Source organism: Sinocyclocheilus anshuiensis, unplaced genomic scaffold (genome assembly GCF_001515605.1).
Source record: "Sinocyclocheilus anshuiensis isolate Anshui unplaced genomic scaffold, SAMN03320099.WGS_v1.1 scaffold262, whole genome shotgun sequence".
NCBI lineage: Eukaryota > Metazoa > Chordata > Actinopteri > Cypriniformes > Cyprinidae > Sinocyclocheilus > Sinocyclocheilus anshuiensis.
Genome location: NW_015547650.1, coordinates 569,856 through 583,052, shown reverse-complemented (window position 1 = coordinate 583,052; position 13,197 = coordinate 569,856). Strand labels below are relative to the sequence as shown.

At 38.8% G+C, this 13,197-nt stretch overlaps 1 protein-coding gene across 1 annotated transcript in view; it reads left to right on the top strand.

The window, feature by feature from the left end:
- Positions 1-7,398: 7,398 nt before the first annotated feature.
- The window catches only part of pax7a (paired box 7a), a 58,885-nt gene continuing 53,086 nt past the window's right edge, over positions 7,399-13,197 (top strand). Inside the window, exons 1-4 of the mRNA XM_016504154.1 lie at positions 7,399-7,643; positions 8,724-8,959; positions 9,146-9,275; positions 9,509-9,637. Coding sequence (XP_016359640.1) covers positions 7,559-7,643; positions 8,724-8,959; positions 9,146-9,275; positions 9,509-9,637 — 580 coding nt within the window. The 5' untranslated portion in view covers positions 7,399-7,558. The remainder of the gene's footprint in view (positions 7,644-8,723; positions 8,960-9,145; positions 9,276-9,508; positions 9,638-13,197) is intronic.

Below are 13,197 nucleotides of genomic sequence, written 5' to 3'. Positions count from 1 at the left end.
CTGCTGCTCGGTTGTATGGGCTGCAGTACTCATGTCTGCTCCTTGGAGTGCCCATCCAAGAGCTGTATGAACAGCCACTGGACCCACCTTGGCACCTTGGTGGATAGGCTCTGTGGCAGTAATGAGATGCACCTGGCCTGAGCCTAGGAGTACCAGTGGGCGTGCCCTGTGGAATGGCTGCAGCGGAACTCCTCTCAGATGTGCATATCTCCTTTGCAGTCTCTGAACCAGGTATTCTTGTTCCACTAAATCCAGCCCTGCCGCTGTGAATGCCTCCAATACGAGATAACGTTTCTCTGGGTTGCCTTTAGGGGAGATCTCAAAAGTAACTTTAGAACCACTGAGATGAGTAGTACCTAGTCGTACTGTACGGAGGGCTAAAGTCTCTGGTTCGCCTCTTATCTTGAGCTTCTGTACTGCAGTGGGTAGGATCATAGTGCGCTGAGCTCCATCATCCAATACCGAATAAGTTTCTAATGTCTGTGATTTGTGGTGTAGCAGCACTGGTACTACCTTCAGGAGAACTCTGCCAGATGTAGTGGATGGTAGGAGGTTTTACCTCAGGTGCTGTGAGAATCGCGGCTATTTCGCTTTGAGCCAACTGGTGTGGTTGACCATATTGCAGCTGAAGAGACTGCATATCTGCTGAATATGGGGTTTGGTGATGACAACAGGACTGTCCGATCATCTGCGCTTCAGGTAGTTTAAGATGCTCCAGCAGTATGTGATATTTATATTTCTCATCCAGCTCTGTGTGAGGCTCAAGAAGATTATCCAGTGCCAACTTCAAATTAGCAAATTCTCTCTCATTGTTGTTAATGAAGTCAGGGATTCTTGGTTGGGGGCAGAGTGAAGCGGGCGATAAGGCATTAAATGTTCTGGTTGTCTAGTCGCCTGATTAAATTGGTGCTGTGATGGTACATCGAAGACTGGAAGAGAAGCGCTAGGCAAAGTCTGAGGGCTGATGCTGATGCCACTGGAGGCATAAAGGCATACTGAGTTATCGGATAACTTGAGGGAATTGGTACAGTCACATGAGGTAAGTTAGAGTGAGGTAATGCTGGATATCCTTAAGGCATGTTGGAATACTGATAGGTTGGTGTGGGAGCAATTAACTGTTGCACTTGGGGCTGGAAGGCTTTCCCAGCTACATTAGGAGGAGGGAAGTGTGAGGGCACAATCCCCGCCCTAGTAGCGTATTGCAGCCGAGATGAAACAGTAGAAATTGTCCCTGATGAAACAGGTGAACTCACAGCATGTGTAGCAGCTGGCACAATTGGAACGAATCCCAGGTTGAACTGCTTTGACTTTACAATAGGGGTACTCACTTCTGCTTGTGTGGCACTCACATGTCCCGAAGTTGTGGGAACAATGCATTGTTTCTCTGCATGTAATTCGATGCCAGGTGATTGCAGCGATGGGGAAGAATGGCTTGAGGATGAAGGCAGATGGAACGAGGCTGCTGCAGGTGATCTAGCTGGAGGTGTAGCAGTCTTTACATTCTGATAATCCTGTTCTTCTCCTTCTTCCCTCAGAAATGAAGTAATATGCTCCATGAGCTCTTGGCGACGGCGCTGTCGTTTCTCATACTGCTTCAGTTTGCTTTGGAGCTGGGCTATGTCGGCAGCTTCGTCCTTTTCTCTTTCCGATATGGTCTGCAGGATTTCCCTCAATTAACCCATGCTCAATGTGTTTGTAAGACTTGGGCTATGTGTGGCTGGACATGCCTCACCCGTGCTGGAGGCTGGTTGCTCTTGGCTAGCTGTAACCCCTGTGGCTGCTGCTCCATTCTGCTCCTCTGACTCAAGTCCGATATGATGGGAGGAAGGAGCCGGTCGGGGATGGCTGTAGTCAAGTAAATAATCCTCCAAATGTCTGGGTGTGTGGCGCTGCCTTGAGGGTCTATCTGTAGCATCCATATGAGGGAGAGAGGCTGCGGTATCCTCTGATTTCATGACTGCAGTAGTCAACAGATCCGGCTCGAAGGACCAATGTTGGGGATTGCCCCTCTGAATGCTGGGTTTGGATATTATTGACCGTCACAGAACCTTTATTATGCAGCATAAGACCACATACACATAGTGTGCAGCTGAGGTAATTTATCATCACCAACTTGTACTGCATAATGGGCTGCTGCACGCGAATAACAAGCGGATCCTCCGCTCACGTCACAGAGAATATGCCCTTACGCAAAGTGCGCACATACACTAAAGCACCATTGCACGCCAATCACGTAACACTGAATGGCGGAGAGAGGCTGCGGTATCCTCTGATTTCATGACTGCAGTAGTCAACAGATCCGGCTCGAAGGACCAATGTTGGGGATTGCCCCTCTGAATGCTGGGTTTGGATATTATTGACCGTCACAGAACCTTTATTATGCAGCATAAGACCACATACACATAGTGTGCAGCTGAGGTAATTTATCATCACCAACTTGTACTGCATAATGGGCTGCTGCACGCGAATAACAAGCGGATCCTCCGCTCACGTAACAGAGAATATGCCCTTACGCAAAGTGCGCACATACACTAAAGCACCATTGTACGACAATCACGTAACACTGAATGGCATATTTACATAGACACGACAAACATGAACGTGAATGTAGAGAATTCACAACACCTACACTTCATGTCTTTGCACATTTTGAGGATTATTAGTGCATGGCATTGCCTTTTTAAGCTATATTGGATTCTGCTGGTGATTTTCTACAATCACTTATAGCAAATATGTGCTACTTTTCCGTTGCTCACTCTAATCACGGTCTAAAAAAACACCCTGACATTCCATATAGATTTATACATATTAAAGCAAGATTCATTTGAAATATCTTTGTATTTAAATGACAAAGACAGGTGACATGTCTGCGTTTAGGTGATAAGGAATTTTGGCACTGCAGATGACTATCTTTTCAACTGCTGTTTACCAATAAGTGTCTAAGACGTCTGCAGCTCGCCTTGATCGGCCCCCACATTTCTGTTCTCCTTAAGGAGTCCCCTCAAACATGAGGGGTTTTTCTCCACTACTCCAATCCATCTCTGCAATCCAGCGGGCCTCCTACTGCGCCTCCTCTAAAGCCTGTCAGAGGGGGGGAGGGATCTCCAGCTAGCTGCATAGTAAATTTAAATTAACATCATGGCAATGAGTTTTGCACGGACAAACAACACTTTTAACATTTTAACAGAAAATGTGAAATGTATTTGAATTTGATTATTAAATGATGCAGTATCAATTAAAGATTTTTTTGTAGTTTTTATATTGTAGTTTAACATATTTTTCTGTCCCGTCACCTTGCACTTTTCTTTGCAGTATAGTAAAAGTGAAATAAATAAACACATACTTACATACATACATAAATGTTTTACTGTTAATGTTATACTGCAGAACTGTATTAAGTTTTTTTTTTTTCAACCTCAGTGTTATTCCAGCATATATTATAGTTTTCATTAGCCTAATATTTTGGATCGTTATACAGTATATATATAAACATACATACATTTTGTTATGTTTTTGTTATTTTTCAGTAGTTTTTCTCAGATGAAAAATTGAGAATGAGAATTTTTTTTCTTTGTTAACTATAATAACCCTTGTCAACACTGATATTATTTGTACATTTAAAGCATTAAATTAAAAGTAAGTATATAAGTAAGTAAGTAAGTAAGTAAATACAACTAGTAGAAATAGTTTTGTTTGAAACTTTGGAGTGGAGTTGGAGTTCTTGATTTAGTTTTTGATATAGCTGTCAGCTCAATCTTGTTTCTGTAAACGTTGGATATTTCCTCAAGTGTGTGATCTCTTTGCATTTCATGTGTCTCATTCCTCATAGAGAGAGAAACTGTAAAGTCAAACAAGCAGCGACCCTGTCCACACACACAACTCTTAGCACACGTTCACTCTCTTCATCTGATAAAATAATCCTGCTTGGGAAGCAATAACACATTGTGATAATTCTCAACAGATGTGAGCATGCCTTAGCAAGTTAACAATAGTCAATGGGGAGTGTGGACAGCGTGAAGGAGAGAGGAAGATGCCTAACAGGCTGCGGTTGTGTACCGGGTTCCCTAGCGCTTCTCAAACCTGGCAGCAAAGTCTGGAGCTCGTCCAGTGTCTATAGATGCAACACAGGTTATTCAACTTTAACAAAGACAGAAGATTCCTGCAGTTGAGAAAAGGACCACAAAACACAGTTTACACCTTAGGTAAAGTCATGTTTTGAGTATTATTAAACTATAGATCTATAATAGCCTGGTTTGGTTTGATTACAGGACTCAAAGATGCAAGTGGAAGAAGCAGAACATGAACAGATACATTTCTTTTCCTCATTGTTTTTGCCTTTAAGAGGCTTCATGTTAAAGTCAATAAATATCTAGTGCAAGTAACCAGGGGAACAAACAGTATCAGATATGATTCTTTATGTGTTGTTCTTATGAAATGTTTCCATGCATGCAGGATGTAAAAATCGATTTTGCACCATCTTTTGAGACACAGTTAACCTATATCGCCCGCTAGTGGACATACATTCATCTGCACATCATGGGGTGAATTTCTCTTTACTTGAGAGAAGATCGCGCCTTTGCTCTATTTCAGCTAAATTAAATAAATGATGCATAAATAATCCACAATTGTTTAAAGGCTTTATTTCGATGATTTAGATAGTTCTAGTGGCTATACGTTACATGTGGTTGGCATGAGTTGCATGCTAGAAATCTGTATATTTTAATACATTGTTTTTGTGTGTGTAGCCTATGTGTGTGTGTGTTCTTTTGGATTCTTTGGGTCTATTTTTTTTATTTATCTTTCCACTTTAAGTGATAGTAAGCTTTTGGAGACAGTTTATCCACTCTTTAGACAATGCTGTTTTTGAAATGTTCAGATTATAGCCTAGACAAAAATCGTAATACTGTTTTGTAAACTTTTGACGAACAATTTTATAGACAACATTCCGGGATGCTAGTTAGATATGTTTAAATAAATAACAGACATATAAAACTAAAATATATTTTTAAATAATCGCCTCCAGGGTTACCTATAAATTATTCACGCTCAACTCAGCCGGATATTAACTTTAAAGTTTCGTGTTTTCTTAACCTTATCAATGACATCACTTGAAAGAAATCTGGAAAGAAATCTGAGCATTTTTACCGGCATATCATTGCTTTTACGTTTTTTAACAAGATTCCAAATCGAACTAATACTAGTTCTGCATTAGCAGTGTAAAACATTGCTCTCAAAGACCAAGATGCTTTCTAACAAACACAAGAATCTTTATTTTATTATCATATTTCGTTATGTGGTCTCCAAAGAGGATTTATGCACTTTGGAGAGTCAGATAGCCTGTACCAAAAATGAAAAAAAAAAGAGAGAAGTGCCAGTAAGTAGTTGTTAAATCTGTAAAAAAGTTTATTTTTCTCTGACCAAATCCTAAATTATTGTTTTATTGTTACTGATAGTTATCAGTGTGCTGCACCTAATCAGCAGCGCGACTCTGACCTGCGCGCAGCTCACCAGACCCGGACACTGAGGGTCAGAGCTCCGCTCCCGGCACCAGCTCCTTCCCTACCGGCGCATCTGCATGTGAAATCGCCATTTCACCCCGCCACACTCCCTAATTGTTGTAAAAATTATTTGTGAAATTGCTTTCCACCAGGAGTGTTCGCCACGGCAATTTCCACACAATCTAAGCGCGCGGCGGTCCCACAGAGCTGAACACACGCACAGCCATTCAGCCTAAAGAATCTGGAGGATTTTGATCATATGTGCGGTTATATGTGCGGGTTTTCACAGAAAAACAGGTGAAGCGACTTACCCTCTTAAAATTACGTTTTAATTAGAATCACAAGGGGTTTCCGACCATAAAGAACGTTACTCTCATGCTATTTAGAAAAAGCATCTGTCCTGGTGTTTTAGAGTAGGCTACCTAGAAACTAAAACACTGGTCTGAAGTACCTTCTGAAACAATACATTTCTATAGAATTATACACTCAACTCGAGAACTCTATACAGGTAAAAGTTCATCGTGCTAGGAAGAGGGTTCATTGTTGAGTCTAAATTTCTACAAACAAAAAAAAACCATTAAAAAAACCGTTATTTCTGACGCATTATTATTATTAATGGTACTATGCATTTTTTTTTAACTTTTTTTTTCAATTGTTTACACGCAATTTTGAAAACCGGGTTCCGTTCATTAGTGTGGTCATTGGCAATCCGGGGCTTTGTAATGACAAGGAAGTAACCTCACAATCCTTATCTGTGTCTAAGGTGTGAAAATGTGTGTAGAGTTTTACAAATCACTGTGTGTAATGTTTTGCAAAAAGGGTGAAGCAGACATTGTGTGTAATGTTGTGCAAATCTGTGGAGGTGTTTTGCTCATTGGAGTAGAATTTTGCAAATTGTGTGGACATTTTTATTTTAGTGTGTAAACAATCGTAAAAAACTGTAAACTGCCATGTTGTCTTGATTAATTTCCAAATTGAATATGTCAATGTTTCAGCCTTTATTATTATTTGTTTTTGGATCATCATGACCCTCTTTGACCTCAATCTCAGGTAGGTGGGCAGTTTTGGATACACTCTTGTTCCTGTTCTTTCTACATACAAAAATAGCATAATATGCAGATCCTTGATATTTTTTAATGACAAAGCCCTGTAAATTGAGGAATGTCTGTCGTGTTTCTCAATTTATACACAAAAATCACTTAATTAATGAAGGAATGCCACACTACGAATCTACAAAATATATTAAACTATGAAATATGTACAAGGTCAAGTTGAAATACAGGATTACAATCCTTTTACAAATGACTACAAACCTATTTTGGCAGAACATTTTTAGGGTCACAAAGATTTCCTACTGCACTGGCATATAAATTAATTGTATTTATTTATTTTTAATTCATAATAATAATAATGCATATTATATTATATTATTATATTATGTGTTTGAGAGAGAAATGCTAACTTTGTCTCTCCCTAGTCCAGAGAGAGTCCAAAGCATTAAACTGACGTTTCAGTTCAAATGAAAGATGAATGAAAACTGTAACATTTCCTGTGTTGACTTAGACAGAAAGTGGGAGGGTGGTGTATGTGTGTGTATGTTTTCTGCAAAGTTCCCCCGGATTGGACGGCAGGTCTTGGGTATTACCCTTTCTCTCCATGATGAATAAAAGAGTGCTGGAGAGCCTATCGTTACGCGCTTCCTCCTCCCGCTATGTGCGCCAAAGTTGGCCACTTAAACTCCTCTCAGGCAACAAACAGGAGCTGTAATCAAAACTAGCAGAACCTCTCACTAATATTTACTCACAGTTGCTTCAGTGCACATTTCATGCTTTCCTCTGCTCATCCTGCTATTGTTTTTTTTATTTTTTGTATCCACTGTAAGAACTTTTTTCTTCTGCACATTCGGCATTGTCCACTGGTGTGTGTTTTGGATTTCTTTTTACCTTTTTTTTTTTTGGGACCTGTTACAGTTTCCACGGCGCAAACAACTCTGGAGCTTTCTGTGCGATTGGTTTCTTTCATTTATTAGTGAGAGATTCAATTGTTTGGGGGTAGCTGGAATGGCTACTTTACCAGGAACAATTCCTCGAATGATGCGACCAGCACCTGGCCAGAACTACCCACGAACCGGATTCCCGTTAGAAGGTACGGAAACAATTCTTCTTCTTATTATTATTCTTAAAGAAAATCACAATTTTATTACATATTTGTAACTGTAATTTTAAAATACTAAAACAAATAATTTTGGACAAGGTATGTCAAACACACTTTCACGCGTTACTGATGGTAAAAAAGAACGAAATTATCGGCCTGAATGGAATTTAAGAAGTAGGCCTAGGCTAATTTATAAGACCGAACAAAAACTTTTAAAAATAGCAGAGATTATACTTATGAAATCAGTTATTTTAAATAACTGACATTGAACCTTCTTTCATAATCTTGTCATCTTGCAGAGTTCTGAGTAAAATGTTCTGAACGTGTTATTTGCACGCGCCGCTTGCGCATTAAATGGGAAACTCTTTCCTGGATCGAGTGAATTCGTGCTTAAGAGCATTTTGACGAAACCCTATACCAAACCCACGAATCCTGCAATCTGTGGGATTTGCTTAAGTATCTCTCAGCAGTGAAGGGAAATAAAACGCACAGCTGAGAGCTGGCTCAAAGCATCACACTAATATTTGTGTTGCATGACTGGGAATAATCGAGGTTTAAAGTGGCACGTCTTTAGTGCCTCTTGAATGGCAATTAGTGTCCTCAAGTGTTACATCCTCTCGTAACACATCAGATAGACTGATAGCATAGAAGGATTCTTTCAGGAAAGAAAATGTGTGAGGATGAGATTTTTGGATGAATTCTCCTCCAGGCTTTGATTAATCATTCGTATCTTCGAATAAACAGAAAAACTTCGGCATGAATCGTTTCAAAATCTTCTCTACATATCACGTGATAAATAATACGATCTGATGTGATTAATCAGAATGACAGCATGTAGATGTTTTTGTGATAAATCTGGAGGACTCGCTTGCAGGATCTCCCCCTCAAAACGCAATGACATTAAATTAAATGCACTTTACATTATGTATAATTTTTGCATGCATAAATTCAACGCGTAATTCCATATATAATCGCATAGTTGAAATGGATGTTATAAAGTGTCACAATCTTTTCTGATATGTTGTTTCCTTTGTTCAAACTTTCTTTTTGGGCCTGGATGTTTTTACACAGTCTCAACGCCTCTGGGTCAAGGTCGAGTGAACCAGCTCGGTGGAGTTTTCATCAACGGAAGGCCACTGCCAAATCATATTCGACACAAAATAGTGGAAATGGCTCATCACGGCATCCGACCCTGTGTGATCTCCAGACAGCTGCGGGTCTCACACGGCTGCGTGTCCAAAATCCTCTGTCGCTACCAGGAGACCGGTTCCATCCGTCCGGGAGCGATAGGTGGAAGTAAACCAAGGGTGAGTGAACGATGTCGAAATAAAAGACATGTTTATACATTTAACAAATCGTAATGGGGGGTTAATGAATAATTATGATGAATTATTAAATATATTTTAATCATAAATATATCTGGAATTGATAGTAAACAGAATGCGCATTTCTTGTGCTTTTTTTCCATCGACACTTTTGGTTCTACGCTAAAGCAAGTATCAACGCCCGACGTTGAGAAGAGAATTGAGGAATACAAACGCGAGAATCCAGGGATGTTCAGCTGGGAAATCCGGGATAAATTGCTGAAGGACGGGGTGTGTGACAGAGGCACGGTTCCTTCAGGTGAGGCCTCTTCCGGTAAGCACCATTTAATTCCTATTGACATAAAGAGGACGTTACGCGCTTCACAGCATCTACTTAATCATAATAATAATAATAAAAATAAATCTGTATATTCGTTTTTAATTAATTTTGGAGTTTTACATTTGAATTCTATAAATGAAATCCCATTTTTTAGTGTGCATTGTTATGATTGTTATATTTGGCGTTACAGTGATTATTATCTCTCTTTATAGTTAGCTCCATTAGTCGGGTTTTGAGAGCTCGTTTTGGCAAGAAAGATGACGATGACGAGTGTGATAAAAAAGATGAAGACGGAGAAAAGAAAACCAAGCACAGCATCGATGGGATTCTCGGGGATAAAGGTCAGAGGCCGTTACATTTCTCACTGGGTGCGAATAGATGCGAGGAAACGTGGTGCGTAAAAGTTGTGCATTATAACTCGAACTCCCACGGAAGATGTTTTTGAGGTGTTGATCGGTTGTACTGACAGATCGTGATGGACTGGTGCTGTAATTGCTGCTGTTGTTGCAATTGATATTTCATTAGGCAGTTATTTGAAAGGGACAGATGCTGCAGTCCTTCATTCTCGCCAGGGGGAATATGTGCGCCGCCTTGGAAAAAAAATGGCACAAATAGCTCTCATTATTCATGCTGCTAGCTGTTCAGTACTTACTCAATTATTTATGTGAGCCCTGACGTCAGGTATTTATCCGGGTAAATTAATTTGTGTGGCACATTCCATTTCCATCGCGTTTTAACGACCCCCTAAACGACAACTGACAGTTTGACCCATTTGAGAATCCATGTCAGTTTAAGCAACTACATTATACGAGACATGTGGACCCCGTGGAGGTGACTTGTTTTGGCAACATTTATTATTATTATTATTATTATTATTATTATTATTATTATTATATGATCTTCATAATATTGTGAAATGAAAATGATCATTTGACAATACTTGAACTGAATTGCATAACAGGCTTCATACTGAAAAAGCATAATTTATTAATTATTTATATTGTATTATTATTTTATAATAAAATAAAAATAAAAAAACATATTTGTTATTATAAATATTTATATTTAGGTCATATATTTAATATATTTATATTATATTTAAGAGTCTGTAATTAAACATTATAGCCTACTATTATAATTCGAAACGGTCATATTATATTCTTTCAATTATACGCGATATATTTTTTATTTTAGATTTATAGCGGGTCACAGTACCCTTTTGCCTGTTTCTAAACGTTGTTATGAACAATCTCGTTTTAAGCCTTTGTAACCTTTAGACTGAAATACAAAAGAGAACGGCTCTGGAGCCGGGCAGCAAAAAGAGTAACTGGACCGGTGACCCCCATTCAAAGATCCCAGAAAACAGGGGAAAACTTTGTACAAAGGGTAGTAAAAAAAAAAGAAAGGCAGATAAATTATTCAGTGCTCCCTGCTGGTAGATAGTTTTGTAATATGAAGGAGCGTTTACAATTGTAAGCTCAACATTTCATGGTGCAAAACGGCGTCTTTTGTGCGGGTTTAGTTGCGCGTAACTGCGCAGTTGGTTTAAGACAAAGTAAAGCTTTTACATTTACACTTATTTAGATTGAGTTTCTTTAATAGAATTGGTATAAAATGATAATGATATTTTGCGATGGATAAATCAATCAGGGGTGCGTTTCCCAAAAGTAACTATGGTTGCAAGTTCCGTCGTTACCAATAGATTTATCTACCATAGGTAGCTAACGATGCTTTTGGGAAACGCACCCCAGTATGATTAAATAAAAATATCTATAGTAGCCTATTACTTCTGTTTTCTCTTGTAAATAATGCCAAAGTTATACGCTCAGATGACATCCCTCAAAATTACTTTTATATGCATTTATACACAGGCCAAAACTGATATTCGTTATTAAACAAATGCATGAAAAACAATCTCTCTGTTGCTGTCCACTGGTTGTTAATTTGTTGGGAATGTTGTGAGTGCGTCATCTCTTGGTTAATTATTCCATAAATCTGTCATTTATAGTGTCTCGTCTTCTGCACAACACTGAATCCACTGTTAAATTCTTTGAAGGGATTCTTTAAGTTTACCATCCGGATAACATTTAATAATGTTAAGACTTATTAGAGCTGCTGTGTGTTGAATGGGCGTCTGTGTTGCTGAGGAGTGTAATAGCTCGGAGGCACCGGTAAGAAACACACTGATCCTCCAGCAGCTCTCGCGCCGGGGTTTCGCGCACAAACGTAATGTAGAAGAGCTTTTAAGCCCTGATTAAACTGAGTCCCTTTATTTCTTTTCACTTTCATCTCTAAACGGCTCACAGTGACTCGCCCAGGGCGTAAATTCATGAGATTTGGAGTTTATTTTACATGATATTTATTTATTTATTTATTTAGGGTATGCAAAATACATGCTGTTTTTTATTGCATGTCTTTATAAGGTGTTAGACTGATTACTATCTAGTTCACCAGAAAAGTCCTCAGATTTTTATTGACTTGTTTTGGTATACAACATTTAGTTATTTATTTATTTAATGTGTTAATTAGATGTTAAATTGCTTACGCATATTTAGTTGATAAAAAAAAGTCATACCTCAGATTTTTGTTGACTTGTTTTGGCATTATTGTTTTAAAATTATATTATCTTATAGGCTTCATATACCAAAAATATATATGCAATTTATTAAATAAATATAATATTACATTTTATTTTAGCCGCATATATAATAAAATACATGTATTTTTTATACAAAATTAATTAATTTAAAAAAATTATTCAGACCTTATATTTATGTTGACTTGTTTTGGCAAACAACATTTATTTATGTATTTATTTATTTATTTGCGTGGCATGTGTTTACGCAGTTAGAATCTGGTAGATTATTTATTTATTTATTTATTTATTATACATAACACAGTGTTAAACGTTTTGAAAACAAACGACATCTGTGTTGTCTGTGCTCCCTACACCGTGACTAGATCTCCGTGTACCTAACCTTAATAGCCAGAACTATGACTTCCACATTTGGTTTAGTGGCCATTACAATAATAATAATCTTGTGCACCTGCCATCCTCGTTACGGAAATAAAAAAAATATATATGATGAGCGACAGCAGAGTTAGCACAAACCTGCCAAACTAAATTAGTCTCTAATGGGTTCCAGCCCCGCGTCTGACAGCTCACCTGGCGCACTTTTTGTCTGGAGGAGCATGTTAAACGCGACCACGCGTCCATTTGTGAGAGTGGCACTGGACACTTCAGCAGATCTGTGGATTACCTGAGCTTTTCAGACTAGCCTAATCAAACAGACTTCAGTCAGGGGTTTAAGAGTGTTGTTGTGGGATAATAGTGATAAAAACCTGTAGGCGAGACGGATGTGAGCGATGCGCAGACTCGGTTTTACTGTACACAGGAACTCAGTGATATTTAGAAGAGAACAAAAATTCATACTTTCGTAATGCAACATTTCTCCTGTGATAAAGCGCGAAGAATATTCTGGAATAGCAGTTTCTTACAGTTTTGGCGCCCTGGACGCGCACCAGCAGGGCATTTTCTCTCTTGCTTCACATTTATATGAAAACAAAGCAGATATACCTTCGGACCTAAAGCCGCATTGATCCACAAATCCATCTGGAATAGAATATGTTACAGGGACACACAGAGAGAGAGAGAGGAAGATTAAGTGAAAGTAAGGGGAAGTTATTTAGCTATTAATATTTTTTCTCCTCAGGCGTCGAGAGTGACTCCATCTGCACTTTCTTGCAGCTATTTTGGCTGGGCTGAAATTGTGGGAGACCCAAATGTTGGGCAGAGATAACATAACCATCAGAGTGTGGACCATCACTGCATTAAACACGGATTAACCTCTTCTCTCCCGTCACCCTGTCTCAACGCAACTCGAGAATTTGACTGGCGAGG